At 44.1% G+C, this 20,320-nt stretch overlaps 1 protein-coding gene across 1 annotated transcript in view; it reads left to right on the top strand.

The window, feature by feature from the left end:
- The first annotated feature begins 232 nt into the window (after window positions 1-232).
- Window positions 233-20,320, top strand: part of Aldh18a1 (aldehyde dehydrogenase 18 family, member A1) — a 66,341-nt gene continuing 46,253 nt past the window's right edge. Inside the window, exons 1-7 of the mRNA XM_013017570.1 lie at window positions 233-306; window positions 4,683-4,795; window positions 11,160-11,374; window positions 14,269-14,418; window positions 14,509-14,613; window positions 18,635-18,787; window positions 19,211-19,301. Of these exons, the coding sequence (XP_012873024.1) occupies window positions 4,711-4,795; window positions 11,160-11,374; window positions 14,269-14,418; window positions 14,509-14,613; window positions 18,635-18,787; window positions 19,211-19,301 (799 nt within the window). The 5' untranslated portion in view covers window positions 233-306; window positions 4,683-4,710. The remainder of the gene's footprint in view (window positions 307-4,682; window positions 4,796-11,159; window positions 11,375-14,268; window positions 14,419-14,508; window positions 14,614-18,634; window positions 18,788-19,210; window positions 19,302-20,320) is intronic.

The raw sequence follows: 20,320 nt of genomic DNA, 5'->3' as shown, positions 1-20,320 counted from the left end.
GCCTCCGCCCCTATTCTCCCTCCCCCCCCCCCCCGGCGTCTGCGGGGCCGCGGGGGTGGGACCCGCCACGTGGAGCGCGGGCTGCATTCTCGGAAGCGTTTACGCCATTGGCACGACGCAGCTCTAGGTTGGCCGGTCGCTCTACGTCAACAGCGGAGGCACCGCGGCTCCCGTTTACTCCAACGCCGCTGACGCAACGCCACCGTGCGGGACGTAGACGGAAGAAAAAAAAGCAGAGAGTCGGCATCCGAAGCAGTGGGAGAACAGCGCGGGCCAGGCTGCGGGTCGAGGGCGGCGGCGAAGCAGGTACGCGGCGGGGACGGCGGCCTGCGCCTCTGCGGAGGCTGATGCGCTCCCCAGCCCGGCGGGAAGGCTGTGTGCGCCCGGCCACCGGCCTCCCTGGGCTGCTTGGCCACGGCGGGCTGCGGGGGCGCGGCCCCAGCAGGTGCAGGGGTCCGGAGGTCAGGTCCGCGGTGGGGGTGGGCGCCCGCCGAGGGAGGGCGGCGTGGCCGGGCGGCCCTGGGCGCTCCGCAGGGCTCCCGCACCGTTCCTTCCATATGCCAGGGTTCAGGGGCCCTGGGGTCTGCCGGTGGCTCTCGACTCCGTGCCCAAGCCAGCTGCAGGCTTGAAGTCTCTGTGAGCCCGGTTGAGGCCGAAAAGTCCAGAACCAGCCTCTAACGCACTTGCACCGGCGGGGAGGGTGTACCCGGGCTATGTGGGACCACATGCAGACTCCCGGCAGCCTGTGTCTGTTCCTGAGGTTCCCCACAGCCACCACTGCCTTGTGCAGCTGGGCATATGGTGTGTGGGTTGGTAGGTCAGGACTCCAGCTAGATTACCTGCTCCCGCACGCCTCACCCCTTTCCCTATCATTATCCCCTGCCCTCTGGGGTGGAGAGATTTATCTTGAGGCTGTGTTAAGTGGCTGAACCACGTACTGAGCATGCGTTTTCTGGGTGAAGTTTGTTGGGATTGAAGTTCAGTTCTGGTCTACATCTATGAGATAAAGTCTGTTTAGTGTGTGGACAGGTACTTAACAAATGTCCTCAGGCGACTTTTTCACCTGGTGAGATTGTATCTGCACACACACACACACACACACACTCTCTCACACACACACACCCTTCTTAACAAATGTCCTCAGGCGACTTTTTCACCGGTTGAGACTGTATCTACACACACACACACACAGACACACACCCTTTTGCTCTTGGGGATTACCAGTCTGCTTTTTGCAGGCCTAATAAAATTGGCAGAATAATTGGAATGAAGGAGTGGACTCAGCCTACCCACATCCGTGAGAGACAGGTAGAACAGGGGAAGTCTTCAGCAGGTAACGTGGTGGACCTTCAGCATTCAGAGATTTCACTTACCTTAGATGAAAGACATCTCTAATAACGTGTGCTGTCATAACCAGCAGTGACTACTGGCTTCCTCAGCTTGTGACAGATCGTGGAGGAAACAAAAGGTTGTAAGAATGTTTATACCTAAAAGAGAGAGGGGGGAGACTCCCATTTATTAAGCACCTGTTGTACCCCAGCACTGTCTATGCCTTATGTCACTTAATTCTCATAGTCTTTCAGGGTCTTTATGGTAGTTACCTTTCATTTACAAAGGACAAACTGAAGCCAAGGAAGATAAAGTATCCAGAAGACACACCACCACTTGCAAGTAGGATTATGAGCCTAAGTCTGACCAGTGACAAAGACCTTGCTCTCCATCATTTCACAATGCTGTCAGTAGGAAGTTTGTAAACCACTTGGGGAAAACAACAACACTAACCAGCTAACCTGGTTATTTCTTTCTGGTTAGAATGTATACAGATATTTGTCAATTATTTTAAGACAAAATGTGACAACTGGTTATATCCAGACTTGAAGGATAAAGTAGCTAGGGAAGGTTTCATAGGAAGAGGGCAGGAATTGTATGTCTGTCTTTGTTTATTTGCCTCATTTGTTTTTTGTCGATCATGAGGCTTGAACTCAGGGTCTAGGTGCTATCCCTGAGCTCTTTTTGCTCAAGGCTTGTACTCTACCACTTTGAACCACTGAGTCACTTCCAGTTTTCTTGTAGTTAATTGGAGATGTGAGTCTCAAGGACTTTCCTGCCTGAGCTTTGAACTGCAATCCTCAGCTCTCAGCCTCCTGAGTAGCTAGGATTACAGGTGTGAGCCACCAGCACCCAGTTTATTTGTTTTATTGGCAGTACCAGGGATTGAACTAAGAGCCTTATTCCTGCTTACTAAAGTACTATACACTTCAAGCCATTCCTCTAGATCCTTTTTTGCACTGGTTCTTTTTGTTTTGTGCCAGTACTGGGCTTGAACTCAGGCCTGGGCACTGTCCATTAGTTTTTTTACTCAAGGCTGGCATTCTACCACTTGAGCCACAGCTCCACTTCCAGCATTTGGATGGCTAATTGGAGAAAAAGGAGTCTCTCAGATTTTCCTACCTTTGAACCTTAATCCCCAGCTCTGAGCCTCTTGAGTAGCTAGTATTACAGGCATGAGCTATCCCCCACTCGGCTTACACTGGGTATTTTTTTTGGGGGGGGGTGTCTGGTTGCGGGGCCTGAACTCTGGGCCTGGGCGCTGTCCTTCAGCTCTTCAGCTCAAGGCTAGCGCTCTACCACTTGAGCCACAGCACCACTTCCAGCTTTTTTTCTTTTTGCTTATGTGGTGCTGAGGAATCGAACCCAGGGCCTCATGCATGCAAGGCAAGCGCTCTACCACTGAACCACCTTCCCAGCCCCAACCCTGGGTATTTTTGACATAGGGTCTCTCTTTATACAATGGCCAGCCTAGGCTATGATCCTGCTACTTGTGCTTCTCTGTTTGGAATGACAAATTGGTACTGTTGTGCTCAGCCATTGATTGAGATGAAGTCTAGAGAACTTCTTTTTACCTGGATTGGCTCTAAACCTTGATCTCTCAATATCTACCTCCCAAGTAACTAGGATTACAGATTTGAGCTTGGCTTCTGGCTCTTTTTGTAGGTATTTTGGAGTATTCACATATGATAATTGTTTAGCAGGTATTATTTAAAGAATGTATTTAGTCCTGTTGTTTGATTGTTTGTTTGTTTGATGTGAGGCCTGAACTCTGGGCCTGGGCCATGTCCCTAAGCTCTTCAGCTCAAGGCTAGTGCTCTACCACTTGAGCCACAGTGCCACTTCTGGCTTTTTCTGCTTATGAGGTGCTAAGGAATTGAACCCAGGGCCTCATGCATACAAGGCAATCACTCTACCACTGAGCCATCTTCCCAGCCCCTAATTATTATTTTTTAAAATAAAATTACCGTTTGATTGGGGAAAAAAAAGAATGTATTTAGTGGCAAAACATAGATAATGGGTTCCAAACATAGACCAGAAGCTGACTTCACCGTGCTACAGAACTGAAATCCACAAACCATCACTTAGCATGTGGAATTGTGTGCCAGGTACCATATGTATTACAGTAGGGATATACTGTTCTCTCTTCATTTCTGTGCCTTTGGGCAATATAAATTATACTATAAATTATAGAGCAATATATGCCATCCCTTACTTTTCTGTACTGTGGAGCTAAGTGCTACTTTTTCAAGGCACATTTAAGAAGAGAATGGAATATATCCACCAGTTTTTAGAGTACAAGTTAAAGAGAAGCCCACAAACAAAGGAAATATAGTGGAGTTTTGTTTATTTGTTTGTTTTTTACCTTGTAAAAACAGTTGTGTCCCTGTGGCACAGTAACATATGAAATAATTCTTCTCTGTGTATGTATAAAGAGTCCATGAGTGTGTGTGTGTGTGTGCGCACGTGCGTGCGCGTGTGTGTGTAAAATTATTCTTTGTCTAAGCTTTCAAGTTTGACCCAGAATGGAAAAGTGCCCATAATCACCTTGTCCTCCATGCTGAGATGTGTAGCCATGACCTCCAGGGGATGTCTTCAAGTGTCATTTAAGATGCTTGCCCGTAAGCAATCCCCCCTACACTTTTCCACTTCCAGAGATGCATTAGGTTTCCGTGGGCAGCAGGAAGAAGGAACTGGCAGTAGCCCCTGGTCTCGTGGCTGGCAGAGATCAAGCTGACCTTTCACATATGCAAGCTGTGTGTTTTGTTGGGATGTAGTAGCAGAAAAAAAAAAAAGAAATGGCTGCCTTGATAATCTGCTGATGACTCCTGACAGTAGAAGTATTATAATGAAGACAGTACCTCTGCAAACATAGCTTGAAGATTTTAGTTATTCAAAATATTTTGAGCTGGAGGCATGGCTCAAATGGTAAAGTACCAGCTGAGCCAGCAAGCAAGCATGAGGCCCTTAGTTCAAACCAAAAAATATTCATAGTCTTTAGTTTGCTGTTTGCATATATAAAAACTAAGGGGTACTAGAAAAAGAAGAACTAAGACTGGACCTTGGAAGGAAGCCTTGTTGATTCTCTCCTATGATACAGAGGAAGTAGCAGTTTCTCTAATACACTAGAGTTTGGAGGAGGAGGATCATATTTTTACTCTGAGAGTATGGGGAGTGGAGGGAAAAGAAAATGAATTGTCTGATATTTGCCATTAATGTTGTTTTTCACACATTTTTATTTGTGTACATTAATTGTACAGTATGGGCAGTTTCATTAAGATATTTCCATACATGTATACAATAGACCTCGATCATATTCATCCTCTTGCTATTTTTTTTAATATATTCTGTAGATACTTGGGTTTGTGGCCACATCTCAGCATGTTGAGTCAAGTTTGCTGCTCCAGGTTCCAGCCCTTCAGTCAACGTCTTCTGCCCTGGGTCCAGTCCACAGTCTCCAGATCTCGTATGTATCATTGATGAGTAGGGTGGAAAGTTTGTGTTCAGTATATGTTTCAGGGTTATAAGAGGGGTAGGAGGAGATGTAGTTTGGAAGAACTGCACAAAAACAAGGCTACCTGGTGGTGAAATATTCTAAGTTATTTATATTTGTCAACAAAGTGATCTCTGTATTCATTCATCTCAATATTCATATAGGCTGGGCTTTTTTGTTTGTTTACCATTTTAAATATAATTATAGCGGGGTACCGGTGCCTTATACCTGTAATTGTAGCTACTCAAGAGGCTGAGATCTGAGGATTTTGGTTCAAAGCCAGCCCTGGCAAAAAAGTCCCTATGAGACTTTTAGCCCCAATAAACTACTAAAAAAAAAAACAAAACTGGAAGTGGTACTATGGCTCAGGGATAGCACCCAGACCCAGAGTTCAAGTCCCGGGGCTGGCAAAATAATAATAATAGTAATAGTAATAATAGTAAATAAAATATAATTATGTGTTTTAATTTTGAGATAATTATAGATTCTGTTAAGGGCTAGGAATGGTGGTACACAACTATAATCCCAGTAATAGCTGTAATTAGGAAGAGAAGACAGAAAGATCCATTTTTAGTTGGATTCTTTTGTGTTTCCTCTTGAACTTTGGAAATTCTTTATATCTTATAGATATTGGTATTTTGCAAATATGTGCAGATATTCATACATATTTGCATATATAAGTATTTGCACATCTGCAAATATTTCTTCCCAGTTTGTTCATTTGTCATTCATTCTCTCAACAGGTTCTTACACAGAGCAAAGTTTTTGTTGTTAGTTGTTTTTTTAATTTGGATGACGTCCAGCTAGTTAGCTTTTCTTTCAATGAATTATACTTTTTTGATCAAGTCTAAGAAATCTGTGCATATAATTTCACATTTTACATTTAACTTCAATATCCATTGAGTTAAGTTTTGTATGAAGTATGAAATTAAGGTCTAGGTTCTTTTTTTTTTGTCAGTCGTGGGGTTTGACCTCTGGGCCTGGGCACTGTCCCTTAGCTCTTCAGCTCAAGGCGCTCTACCACTTGAACTACACCGCCACTTCTGGTTTTCTGTGGCTTATTGGAGTTAAGAGTCTCATGGACTTTCCTGCCCAGGCTGGCTTTGACTCGCAATCCTCAGATCTCAGCTTCCTGAGTAGCTAGGATTACAGGTGTGAGCTACTGGCACCCAGCTTCATTTTTTGAACTATGGATACCAGATTTCTCATCTTCATCTGTTGAGGAGTTGTTCATAATATTTTGAGTTGGCCATCTCTTTGATATCACTTATTTTATGTGTGCTAGCACTGGTGCTTGAACTCAGAACCTCACACTCTTGCTCAACTTTCTGAAGGCTTGAATTCTACCACTTGAACCATACTTCTATTTCTCAGATTTTTGCTGGTTAGTTGAATTTCTCAGAACTGTCTGTTTGGGCTGGCTTTGAACCATGATCTTCAGATCTCAGCCTCCTGTGTAGCTAGTATTACAGGTATGAGCCATCTGCACCTGGCTTAAAACTTTACCAGTAGTCTATCTCTAGGTCTCACTGTAAGTTGACTTGCTTATCATCATCTAGAAAAATTTATTTCATATTGGTGTAAGAGTAGAAGAGCTACAAGTTTAGGATCTAGAGCTAACCTCCTTGAGCTTGAAAACAAGCTTAATTGCTTAAAATTGAATACTGACTTAAAACAGTGACTGTGTGTGTATAGAGAGGTCACAGTTCTGTGGGTTGGCGTTTTGGGCCAGGCTTAGCTTGCAGTTGTTTGTGTCAGCTCTCAGACTGGCTTGGCGCTGATTACTGAGGACCAGGGGGCCCCTTGTGTGGGATCCTGGTTCATCAGTGTTCCATATGGACTCCATCCTTTAGCAAGCTAAAGGATATCCATCGCTTCTTCACATGTTCTGTGGGATCCCAACAACAGCAAGAATGGAAGTCGCAATGCTTCTTGAGTCTTATGCCAGAAATGTATGCAGTGTTGCTTCTGCTGCATTGTCCTGGTCCAAGAAGTCACCAGGCCAGCCCAGATCAAAGGAGTAGTCAAATAGATTCCACCTGTTAATGGTAGAAACTGCAAACTATTGTGGCCATTCTGTAATTTGGTAATGTTGGTAAATTACTTAATTTCTTTTCCCTCCTTATTTACAAAATAAGACATAATATCAATAATAATAATGCATAAAGCTTCTCTGCTATGACAAAATAACCTGAAAAAACTCGGCCTAAAGGAGGAATGACTTAATGATTATATGGTTTGGGTATTTCAGCCCATGGATGACTGTCTCCATTGCTTTCAGTCCTGTGCAAGGTGGCATGGAAGAAAGGCATGGTGGGGGGAGTTGTTCTCATAGCCACAAGAAATTAAAGAGAGAGAAAGGAGCCAGAGATGAAATTTGTCCTTGAAAGGCATGTCCCCACCAAGCTTCCTCCAGCTAGACCCACCTGCTAACAGCCCATTCTGCTATGAACTTATCAATAGATTAATCCTTTTTTTTTGGTCAGTTGTAGAGCTTGAACTCTGGGCCTGGACGCTGTCCCTCAGCTATTTAGCTCAAGGCTAGCGCTCTACCACTTGAGCTACACCACTACTTCTGGTTTTCTAGTGGCTTATTGGAGATAAGAGTCTCACAGACTTTCCTGCCTGCACTGGCTTTGAACTGTGATCCTCAGCTCTCAGCCTTCTTAGTAGCTAGGATTATAGGCAGGAGCCACTGGCACCCGGCAGATAAATCCTGTAGTGAAGTTAATACCCTATGGAAGAATCACCTCTCAGTTGTGCCACCAGCACAAGGCTTCAGTACTTGAGCCTCTAGGGAGACACTTTGTCTCCAAACAGTGATGATAATGATGGCTAACATGTTCTTAGAATCCCAGCTAATGTTGAGTGTTTACTTTGTGCCAATTTCTGCTTATTCATTAACTTGCTCCATCTCTCATAACGACCTTATGGAGTAGATAAGGTAGCAAGTGAGCAGATAGAGATACTGAATTATATGTAGCTATGCTATCCAGGACTAATATAGTATATATACCATATATGATTTCTGTAGTGTGTGCATTTTTAGTATTCACTGAACATAATGATCAGAAGAGCAGAAAATAGGCAAAGTGAAAAGGTATATAGAAAAGAACAACAACAGGGGAGGGAAGTCATGCTAGGTCCCTTCTTCTTGTGGCTTCAAAGACAGCTTCATTGATTACTGATCATGGTGAGATAAAGGACTTTACTGACATATAACTCATAGCACTTTTGAAGAGTATGGATAACCATCTTCCCACCCCTCCACACTTATTATCTCCTCAGACCTACTAGAGAAAAAGACTGACCTAGGGGCTTAGAGCCTGATTGTTCATGCAGATGTTGTAGATTTTCCTTGTATCAGTCAGTTTCTTATCACCGTGACAAAATACCTGAGAAAAATCTGTTAAAGTATGGAAAGGTTTCTAAGGTTTCTGTTTATAGTCTCCTGGGCCTGATGCCCTTGGGCCTGTGGTGAGGTAACTTGCCATGGTGGAAGTATGTGAGTAAGGAACTGTTTATATCGTGGTGGCCAGGAAGCAAGAGAGAAAAGAGGAGCTAGAGTCCTCCTGTGCTCTTCGTGGGTACACCCCCATGACATTAACTTCCTCCCACTAGCTCCCACCGTCGAAAGCATGGATGGGCACCTTTTTTCTCTGGTAAGGGCCATTAGAATTTTTTTTAAGTATGTATATTTTTTTCAAAAAATATTATTGTGTGTCACTGGGGTTTTGAACTTAATGCCTTGCTGTCATCCAGCTTGTTTGCTCAGCTGGTACTCTACCACTTGAGCCAGCCTCTAACCCAGCTTTTTGCTGGCTATTTTCTACTCATACTCCCTTTGAACTAAGATACTATAGATCTCAACTTCCTGCGTAATTGAGATTACAAGCATGAAACACCAGTACTGAGCACCATTTGAATGTTTATAACATCATTACAGGTCATACAAAATTAACCGTAGAGGCAGATATACAGGCAGCTAGTGAAAAGCATTACATTGTACCCCATGATTCCATGGGCCTTATAGGGTCTGTGGGCCAGATGAAGGTTGCCTACCTTTGCAAGGTTACGCTGTCTCCCAGTGACACCACAGCCTGGCCACCAACCCTTTAGCACGTGTCAGGTCCAAGCCATAACAGTCCTCAGTGCTAACTGTAAAAAGCCTCATACACTATAGAACATAAAGGATGTTCCCAAGAAAGATAGAGCCAGTCTGGGAACGTAAATGGCATTGCCAACCAACTCCCCAAATTCCTGCACTCCTTAATACTAGGACCTACTGGACTTTACTTTTTCTTTTTTTAATTGTGAAAATACAGTACAGAGGGGTTACAATTACATGGGCAAGATAATGAGTACAAATTATCAAGCATTGTTGCCTCCCCCTTTGTTTCCCCTTCCCATCCTTTCCCATCTCCTACCCCCCCCCCCCCCCCCCCCCCCCCCCCCCCCCCCCCCCCCCCCCCCCCGCCAACCCTCCTGGACTTTACTTTTTCATCCACTTGGAACCTTGCTGATAGTTGTGACCTCCTCTTGAACTTTGTCAGTTCTAATATGCTGTGACCCAATTGTCTGCAGCCAAAATGACCCGCAGCTGCTGGGCTCTGAGCCAACACCCTCTTCTGATACAGACTGTGAGTAACCCCTCTCATTCATGCTAGCCAGGCTGTGGGGTCCTGATTGGCTTCTACCATTTGATCACCTGGACTTGGAAGCTGGCACTGTCTGCCCCTGAGGTCCTCCATCAAGCTGCCATACCCCTGCCCATACCTTTCTGTAGAACAAGACAGGCCCTGCAGTGGACATCAGAGTCAAATGGCTAGCAGGTGTCGTCCTAACAGCTTCCAAAGAGATTCGTCTTAGTGCTGCACTGACCTCTGCAAGCACCACTGAGGATCACAGGCCCAAACCCAAGGGAGTCTCTTCACCTATCAAGTACGGAGACCAAACCTGCATGTGTACAACTTTGAAACTAGGCTTAGGTGTGCACATTGTTTAGGATGGTATCCCTGAAGACTGAGGTACTTAACTAAGGTAGTGAAGAGGGAAGCCCAGACAACTTCCCCTAGCAAGGGGACAGTGCACCTGTGGATGTAGCAAGGATGCCAGAGTCCCATGTGATCACGGGTTCTCCTTGTCTGAGCAACAGGGTACCAGGAGCTAGATGGCAAGCTTATTGTGAATAAGGTCAGATTTTTTTGTTTTGTTTTTTTGTGTCCATCCTGAGGCTTGAACTCAGGGCCTGGACACTATCCTTGAGCTTTTGTTCTCAAGACTAGGGCTCTACCACTAGAGCCACAGCTTTACTTGCAGCTTTTTAGTGATTAATTGGTATAAGAGTTTTAGACTTTGCTGCCTGGGCTGGCTTTGGACTGAGATCATCATATCTCAGCCTCCTGAGTAGCTAGGATTACAGGTGTGAGCCACCAGCACCTGGCTTCTAGAATATATTTTAAACATGGAATGTGGCATGAGAAAACTGGACACTTTAAAATCTTGTATTTTACCAGTATGTTTTCAGAAAAGATTATTTTATTTATACTCATTACCACTGTGTTTGAATGTGCCTGTGACAGGGTTCTGGATGGGACTCTGAATAGAAGTAGAATGAGAGCACGTTACATATAGTTCAGGTTTTTTGTCTGTTTCATTTTTGTTCTGAGAAAGGGTATCACTATGTAGCTCATGCTGGCCACAAACTTGAGATCTTTTTGCCTCAGTCTCTAGAGAACTGGGGTTACAGGTGTGTACCACCATGTTTGGATAGGTATAGTTTGGAGGAGTGTGTGTGTGTGTGTGTGTGTGTGTGTGTGTGTGTGTGTGTGTGTGTGTGTTGTGGGGCTTGAACTCAGGGCCTGGGTGCTATCCCTGAGCCTCTTTGTGCTTAAGGCTAGTGCTGTACCACTTGAGCCACAGTGCCACTTCTGGCTGGTGAGTAGTTAATTGGAAATTAACTAGTAGTTAATTAACTAGTAGTTAATTTCCAATTAACTACTCACAAGAACCTGTCTGCCGAAGTTGGCTTTGAACCATGATCCTCAGATCTCAGCCTCCTGAGTAGCTAGGATTATGGGCATGAGCCACCAGCACTGGCTCTTTTTTGAGACATGGTATCTTGAACTCCTGGTCCTTCTGCCTCATGTTCCTAAGTGCTGTGATTATAGACATGTACCACCATGCCTAACTTAGGTATAGTTTGATATACTGGTTTCACTCAGGTAATGATGTAAAGCTATTTTTGGTGAATGGCTGATACTGTGAATTCAAAATTTCACTGGAAACTATAGTCTCTTTTTTCTTTCTTTTATTTGGCTTTGTTTGGGGAATACAGATCGTGTCCAGCCTCCAGCTGCCACACATGTCCGTTCTTGGAGCAACATCCCCTTTATCACGGTACCCCTCAGTCGTACGCATGGCAAGTCCTTTGCCCACCGCAGTGAGCTGAAGCATGCCAAGAGAATCGTGGTGAAACTGGGCAGTGCCGTGGTGACCCGAGGGGATGAGTGTGGCCTGGCTCTGGGGCGCCTGGCCTCTATTGTTGAGCAGGTAATTGCCAAGATGAGAAATTCTGAAGAACTTCATGAAATGGGGTTTCCTGCTGTCAACTTGTAAAAAATAATCTTGATTTGAGTGCAACAGCTTTAACCTAATTAGAAAAACTCTTCCCATGTGAATACAGGGGGAGACCGTGTCCCATGGCAGTAGAAAGTGATGTCAAGCAGTAGAGCTGGTGCCAGGCTGTTCATCCCTCAGACTTCTTAGTGATAGGATCTGTGTGTCTGCAGTTCTTTTTCGTGGCACTGTTTGCTGGACAGGCCCAGTGTCTCTTGATTCATGCCCTTTTTCGCCATTGATTCTTTTTTTTTGGTCGGTTGTGGGGCCTGAGCTCTGGGCTTGAGTACTGTCCCTCAGCTCTTCAGCTCAAGGCTAGTACTCTAGCGCTCTACCACTTGAGCCACAGGGCCACTTCCGGCTTTTTCTGCTTATGTGGTGCTGAGGAATCGAACCCAGGGCCTCATGCATGTGAGGCAAGTGCTCTACCACTAAGCCACCTTCCCAGCCCTCGCCATTGATTCTTACGCCATGCTGTGCATTAAAATCATCTGTGAAACTGGAGGTGCCTGAGCTTCACATCCAGCCATTTCAGATATTTGGGATGGATTCAACTGTCTGTGTTTGTAAAGTGAGGTCAGGTGCAGTGGATCACACTTCCAATCCCTAGCTACTTGGGAAGTGGAGACTAGGAGAACTGCAGCTCAAGGCTAGTTCAGACAAAAAGTTTACAACACCCCCATCTTAACCAGTCATCTCTTCTGTACTGGAAGTATAAATAGGAGGATCATGGTCCAGTCTGGCCTGGCCATAAAGTTAAGACCCTATTCAAAAATAACATAACATAAGCTAAAAGAATGGGAGGTATGGCTCAAGTGGTAGAGTGACTACCTAGTGGACACAAGATCCTAAAGTTTGGCTGGGATTGTGACTTAGTGGTAAAGTGCTTACCTAGCATGCATGAAGCCCTGGGTCCGATTCCTCAGTACCACATAAACAGAAAAGGCTGGAAGTGGCACTATTGCTCAAGTGGTAGAGTACTAGCTTTGAGCAAAAGAAGCTCAGAGACAGTGCCCAGGCCCTGAGTTGAAGCCCCAGGACTGGCAAAAAAAAAAAAAAAAAGATCCTAAGGTTCAAATTCCATTTTTTTTTTTTTTGGTCCGGTCATGGGGCCTGAACTCTGGGCCTGGGCACTGTCCCTCAGCTCTTCAGCTCAAGGCTAGCGCTCTACCACTTGAGCCACAGCACCACTTCTGGCTTTTTTCTTTTTGCTTATGTGGTGCTGAGGAATTGAACCCAGGGCCTCAGGCATGCAAGGCATGCGCTCTACCACTGAGCCACCTTCCCAGCCCCTAAATTCCATTTTTTTAAGGTTAGGTTTCCAGGTTATTGTGATGTGTAATCAGGGCCGAGTACCCAGAAATGAGCTGAAGTTTTTCCATGACAGCTGTAACTCAGCTTTATCCTCGATAATCATACATTTAGTTTTTAAAAGGCAAATTTGGAAAGAGGGAGAAAAGGACTGACATTGTCCAAAAAGAAATGTACTCATTACCTGACTGATGTAACTAACTAACTCCTCTGTATGTCATTGCCTTTACTTATTTCCAGATGTATGTAAAGGTGACCCCACTGTATATCACCTCTAAAACAACAGTAAAATAAATTGTATAAAAAGAAAATAAAGAAGTTCCCCCTCAATAAAGCATTTTATTAATACAAAAAATTTAACAATTAAGAGGCAGAATTGCTGATGAGTTAATATTAGGGAACTGCTCACCTCAACTTAATGGAAGAAGACCTTATCAAATCTTCTTTCATGATTGAGTCCATTGGGTCATTCGGTAAATATTTTCTACAGAGTAGATGAGTGCATTTCATGCTGCTATAACAACATACCAATTTGGTTGTTTATGATATCAGAAATGTATTTGGCTAGTAGTTCTGGAAGCTGAGAAGTATAAGATTGAGAGGCTACATCTTGCTAAATGGTGGAAAAGCCAACCAAGCTCTTTTATAATGTATTAATCATTCATGAGCACCTCCCACTAAGCCCCCCCCCCCAACACTGTTGCATAAAACTTCCAACACATTCAAAGCATGGCAAGGAGACATTAGGAGGGACATAACTGAACTCTTAACTGTTGTCACTGTCCTAGGAAGCCAGACACTCTTAAAACAGGAAAGTGGTTTTTCAAGGCAGTAAAGATACAAGTGAGTGAACCCAAATGACAGTGGCTGACAGCTCCAGAGATGGGAAAGTCTAATGAGAATATGGTTATTCTTAGGCCTTCCTACAAAGAACTCAGCCTGGGCAACAGAGGGATAAGAGTCCAGGTGCACGGTGTGACTGGTGCCCCTGAGCTTCTGGTGTTCTAGGGAAGGGACAGATAGGCACTAGGATGGATTCCAGGTGGAAGGCACAAAGAGGCCAAGGACTTGAGCTGCGGAGCAGTGGTGCTCATCAGGGAGAATGGAAAATAAAGCAGATCATTTGTGTAGGCCAGGCTCTGGAGCCAAGTAGAGCAGCTGGCCTTCCATCTCAAGACATATGAACAATTTTAGCGTAGGAGAAACATGGTAAAGATTTGCTTAGGTCACCAGCTCTTCTGCTAGTACTGCTGCAGGCCTGATGGAAAGGCTCTAGCAGTCAGAGCAGTGCTTGATACACAGTCAGCCTCCTTGTCCCAGGCATTTAAGATGGGCTCAGGCGCTGGCCTGTGGCTTCCTCTGGATGTAGATGCAACAATTTGAACATCAACCTATTGTCATCCTCCTTCCTAGAGAGGAAGGAGATGGTGCAGTGACTTGTAGTGCATTGGAGAGGGTGGTACACTGGAATGTGGACTTGGGGCAGATGCTCTAACCTTCCCCTGTCTTGATGACAGGTATCAGTGCTGCAGAATCAGGGCCGAGAGATGATACTTGTGACTAGCGGAGCTGTTGCCTTTGGCAAGCAGCGCTTACGCCATGAGATCCTTCTGTCTCAAAGTGTGCGACAGGCTCTGCATTCAGGACAGAACCAACTGAAAGAGATGGTGAGCGCTGTTTTCCCAACCCTGAGACAGATCTATCCTTGAGTCTTCTTCCCTGTCCCAACCACACTTTATCTGATTGGTGGATTACAGGCAATTCCAGTCTTGGAGGCTCGAGCCTGTGCTGCCGCTGGACAGAGTGGGCTGATGGCCTTGTACGAAGCCATGTTTACCCAGTACAGCATCTGTGCTGCCCAGGTAAGAGAATGGGTATCCCTAAGGGCATAGGACCTGTGAGAGAGTCTTGTGAAGCAAGAGGCTTATAAACAGAGGTCTATAGCCTCATGACAGGATATAATAGTCTCAGCCTTATCACTCCCTAACACATGAGGCGTCTTCTAAGTGTTTTCCTGATCTGAAAAATGAGGATATTGGTGCCTGCTTCACTGAGTTTTTGGAAGCACTCAATGAGAAAATATATGAAAAGTATTCAGGACAGTACCTAGTAGCAAGTGTTTAGCTGCTGAACATAGAAAGTCAGATGTCACTGGGTGCTGGTGGCTCACGCCTGTAATCCTAGCTACTCAGGAGGCTGAGATCTGAGGATCATAATTCAAAGCCAGCCCAGGCAAAAAAGGCCAGACTCTTATCTCTAATAAGCCACCAGAAAACTGGTGCTGTAGCTCAAGTGTTAGAGTGCTTGCCTTGAGTTGAAGAGCTGAGGGACAGCTATCAGGCCCAGCGTTCAAGGCCTACAACTGACCAAAAAAAAAAAAAAAGTAAGTCAGACGTCCATTTTGCTGGCCTTTTTGATTTCAGATAACTTGCTTCTCTTGACACCTGGTTGTATTTTATAGTAGGTACTTGTTAAGCTTTGGAAAGAGAAATGCTAATTATTAGTTGGCCTTTCATTTGTAAGGGAAACATTTATTGGGCACCTGTAGTATACCAACCAGTCTGTGAGCATGGGGGATACTGTGGTAAACCAGCTAGACAAGATTCCAGTTCTCATGGCACTTAGAAATTTTGAGTGATTACCTCAAAGTTTATTTCTACATTATTTCATTATTAAATTTCCTGAAATGTTTTCAACTGTATTTTATTCGGCAGTTGAGGTATGTACTTACATTCACACAGAAGTCACTTCATAGCACAACTGGAAAAACAATCTTTACTCCCTGGATTATTTTCAAACCCTCATGCTGTTTTTCGTACTCTGGTCAGATGTTATTTTACATAGGCAAAATTGTTCTATATACATTGATTCTCATTTTGGGTTTTTTTTCTCTTGGGGAGGCAGGATTTGGGAGAAGACAGAACTTGGGGTTATACTTGTTAGGTAGGCTCTACCACTGAGCCTACTTCTCCAGCCTCTTTTGAGGTAATATCCTTTTATGTCCTGTTTTCCCTGGCTTTGATCTTTCTACTTGTGCTTCCTTATATCTCTGGAATTACAAGAACACTCCACTGCACCCAGCCACTAGTTGAGACAGAGTTTGAATTTCTATTCCCAGCTGACCTTGAATAGCGTCTTCTCAAGTAGCCAGGATTACAAGCTTCTGCTACCACTCTTGACTGTTTCAAGTTTCATGTCTTCCTTTCATGTTGTTTTTCTGGTTCTCCATCGTTTTCACAGTTGTCACCTTCAATGTCTAGTAATAGAAAGGCCTGGGTTTGTCTCTTTGTCACTTGAGGTTATAATCTTAGTGTTATTTGTTGGTGGTGGTGTTAGTATAAATACAATAGAAGCTGAGTGCTGGTGGCTCATGCTTGTAATTCTAGCTACTCAGGAGGATGAGAGCTGAGGATCGCGGTTCAAAGCCAGCCCAGGCAGGAAAGACCATGAGACTCCTATCTCCAATAAACCATCAGAAAACTGGAAGTAGCTCTGTGGCTCAAGTGGTAGAGCGCTTGGTTTGAGCTGAAGAGTGCAGGGATAGCGCCCAGGCCCAGAGTTCAAGCCCCACGACCAACAAAATAAATAAATAAATACATACATACAATAGAAATCTTTATTTCTATCACCTATGTTTTCAACTCTCTCTTCTCCACAATCCAGTGACACTTTGAGTTTTTGTTGTTGTGTTTTGTTTTTTTATGTGCCTAAAGTCAAGTGTGGGAACTTAGATCCAGGAGCTATGCTTTTTTACTATCAACCCCCCCCCCCCCCAGGATTGATGCTTTTTGAGAGTTTTTGTTATGCTGTTTGAATTGACCATAGCACTAAATGCCAGTGCGTAGCAGCTAGTGTTTGCCCTAATAGCAAGGTGGAAAGAGCTCTGTTCCCTCCAGTTGCCAGCAAGCACCAATGCCTGGGGCCCCTGCTCCCCTGCTTTGCCCTTCCTCTCCTGCCGTCATCTTCTTATCAGTCTTCGCTCTTTGCACCTTATCCTATGGCCCCATGTTTTCTTTAGTGGACTTGTATAGATGACTATTATCACTAGCTTTTGAAAACTACTCAAGTTCCCTCCACCCCCTCAAGCTGAGACTTAAGTACAGTAACTTATTTCTGCTTCTTAGAAGTGAAACTGCATTGTACACATAAATTAATAAGTTGTACAACTGTTGGAAGTTTTGTTGTTGTTGTCGTCGTCGTCATTATTGTTGTCGTTGTCAGTGGTGGGGCTTGAACTCTGGGCCTGGGCGCTGTCCCTCAGCTCTTCAGCTCAGGGTGAGTGCTCTACCACTTGAGCCACAGCACCACTTCTGGTTTTCTGGTGGTTAATTGGAGATAAGAGTCTCATGGACTTTCCTGCCCAGGCTGGCTTTGAACTGAGATCCTCAGCTCTCAGCCTCCTGAGTAGCTGGGATTACAGAGGTGAGCCACCAGTGCTTGGCTGTGTGAAGATTTTAAAAAGACCTAAACTGATTTGCATCTCAGCTGGTTGGCCTAGTCTGGGCACAAATTTCTCATCTGCCTTTGGAGTGAGATCGTTAGCCCCTGTTTATGAAACTGTTCTAGTGACAGACTAGATCTTTAGACCTCTGCTTGCCTCTCTCACCTACATATTATATTCATTGTCTGGTCTTACACCACATGACTGAAATCTGTATGCTCAGCTTTGACTCAATCCTGTTTCCTATGGAGCTAAACCTTTCTAGAAAGTAGTTCGTGATCTTTCCTTATAAAATAATATGCTGCATTCCATCATTTCCCAAATCAGCAGCTGGCACAGGGCTGGCATTTCAAAGGAACTCAGCAAATTTTTTGTCTAATTAGTGAGTAAATTATTTCCCCCAGTCATGTTATCACTTTATTCTCATCACCCCAACTCTAGTATAGGACTTAACCATCCCTGCTCTGAATGTTTCAATACCCTTCTTCCCCTCAACTCACTGAGGTCTCTGCTGCTTCAGCTGCTACATTATAGCAAGGCCCTTCCTCTTAAACACCAATGAACAGTTGTTCTTGAGATTCAGGATTTACTACCATTTTGTTTCTTGCTATCCTCTCCTGTTAAACTTTTCCTAAAACTCTGATTCAAGCTAGAAAACATACCTTCTAACCAGCCCCTCCCTCAGCTTGTGACTAAAGGCTCACTTTCAGAATCCCGCATCCTCAAACAGTTCTTCCAAAGCATAATGCTCTGCTTCAGAGCAGGAACATCGATAAAATAGTGCTATTCCATGTTGTCTAATGCACTTTTCCATGAAGGCCAAACAGTTCATTCACTCACTCATCAGATATACAAGTGTTTACTATGGCTAGATACAGAAATATTTTTCAAATTAATAGACAGTCACTAATCCTCTCGGTGTCCCTTTAAAGATATATCAGTTTTCCTAGTTTTGTTAAGTGGATGAAATTTGATAACATCTGTAAATAAATCTTCCAGATAATTGTAACTTGGTGGGGAAGAGGGGCAGAAGGCCTGAAAGAACTGGATAAGCATCAGGAGTTTTCTGGTTTTTGTTTTGTTGTCAGTCGTGGGCTTGAACTCTGTCTAGGCACTGAGCTCTTCTACTCTACCCCTTTGAGCCACCTTGCCACTTCCAGTTTTCTGATGGTTAATTGGAGATAAGAGTCTCACAGACTTGCCTGCCTGGGCTGGCTTTGAACTGCAGTCCTCAGATCTCAGCCTTCTGAGTAGCTGGGATTACAGGTGTGAGCAACCAGCACCCAGCTCTGAAAATATATTTCATTCCAGTCTGTGTGGAGTCCAAAAGTCTAAAGTTTGTCTCCCCGGTTGTGAGCATCTTATATGTTATTTGTAGGAAGTTCATCAGGCTCATTACATTTCATCCTTACTACATTTTGTATTTTTTTTAATCCTTTTAGATTTTAGTGACCAACTTAGATTTCCATGATGAGCAGAAGCGCCGGAATCTCAATGGGACACTTCATGAACTCCTCCGGATGAACATTGTCCCCATTGTCAACACCAATGATGCTGTTGTACCACCGGCCGAGCCCAACAGTGATCTGCAGGGGGTAAATGTGGGTAAAGTATTCTTCAGGGTTGAGCATGCTGGCAATACTAATGCATACTGCGCTGCATGTACTAACACTGCTAGTTTGGCATGAGCAAGGTGGCGGAATTGGGAGAGAAGAGGCATCACAGACTGTCCCTATAGGAGCTCTTCTGAGATTGGGGAATTTCACTCCCTGGGTGAGGCAGTGTCTTAGGCTGCGCTGTGAGCATTGCTTGTGGGCCAGTGGATAGAAGGCTGCATGTCTGGAATTGGGGTTGCCAGTAAGTATTTATTGTAAGTTTTTCAGGCAGAAGGGTGGGAGCTGTCATCCACCTCCTCAGGGTCATTGGTTTTGCCTGCCAACCTAGCAGGATGGTTCTGGGAATTTCTTCTTTTGGACTGCATAACTCACTCACTTGCTGCTCTTTTCCCTGCATTCTAGGTTATTAGTGTTAAAGATAATGATAGCCTGGCTGCCCGTCTGGCTGTGGAAATGAAAACTGACCTCTTGATTGTGCTTTCAGATGTAGAAGGTACGAAGTCAGACCTTCCTTTTACCTTCCTGCGTGAATACATGAGTGTCCCTCCTTGTCTGAGGCCTTTCACCTTTTTTTTTTTTTTTAACAGCAGTTACTTTCTGAGCCTATATGTCTAACAAAGAGTTTTTGTGACTCAAAGAGGGTGGGTCAAGTCTGGAAGATGCAATTTGAAGGCTGAAATCTTATTTCCAGGTGCTTTTGAGATTTTATACCAGTTTTACAAAAACAGAATCCACTTGCTATGCAACTGACCTATTTCAAATGTACAGTTCAGCAATCTTTAGTGTATTTAGACACTCATGCAGCCATCCCAGCAATCAGTTATGGAATGTTATTATCACGCCAACAAGGAATCTCACATCCCATTAACTGATGTTCCCAGCTTTTACCAACTCCCCAACCTTAGATAGTGCACAGTCTCTCTCTCTCTCTCTCTCTGTGGATTTTCCTGTTCCCTGACACTGTATAAATGAACTATATCTTCATCAACATCACCTCTTTCAACATTTTTACCCATCCCTCCTCCATTCACCCATTCCCTCCATTTCCTTTTATTGGTAAATAATACTCCACTATGGATATGGTACATTTTGCTTATACATTCAACTATTGGTGGAAATTTGTGCTGTTAGGAATAATACTTCTGTGAACATTCATGTAATTAGGGGCAAGCATGTTTTTATTTCATTGAAGAGAATTGGTCGGGGGGTAAAGCTCAGTGGTAGAGTACTTGCCTATTATACACAAGTCTTGAGTTCTACCCCCAGCACTTCAAGAAGAGAAAATAGAATTCTTGATTCATATGGCAACTGTGTCTACAAAGCCTTCTTTGGAACCACCACATTTGTCACAGCACTATTTTAAATTTCCATTAGAAATGTATAAGAGTCTTAGCATCCCTGTCAATAGTTGTTGTTATCAGCTTTTTTGTATTGTAGGCATCCTAATGAGAAAGAAATTGGTACTTCTGTAAATCAAAGGGTTTTTTGTTTTGTTTTGTTGTTGTTGTTGTT

Source organism: Dipodomys ordii, unplaced genomic scaffold, assembly GCF_000151885.1.
Source record: "Dipodomys ordii isolate 6190 unplaced genomic scaffold, Dord_2.0 Scaffold36, whole genome shotgun sequence".
Classification (NCBI taxonomy): Eukaryota; Metazoa; Chordata; class Mammalia; order Rodentia; family Heteromyidae; genus Dipodomys; species Dipodomys ordii.
The sequence above is the reverse complement of the archived record's forward strand: the minus strand, read 5'-3'. Positions and strand labels throughout refer to the sequence as shown.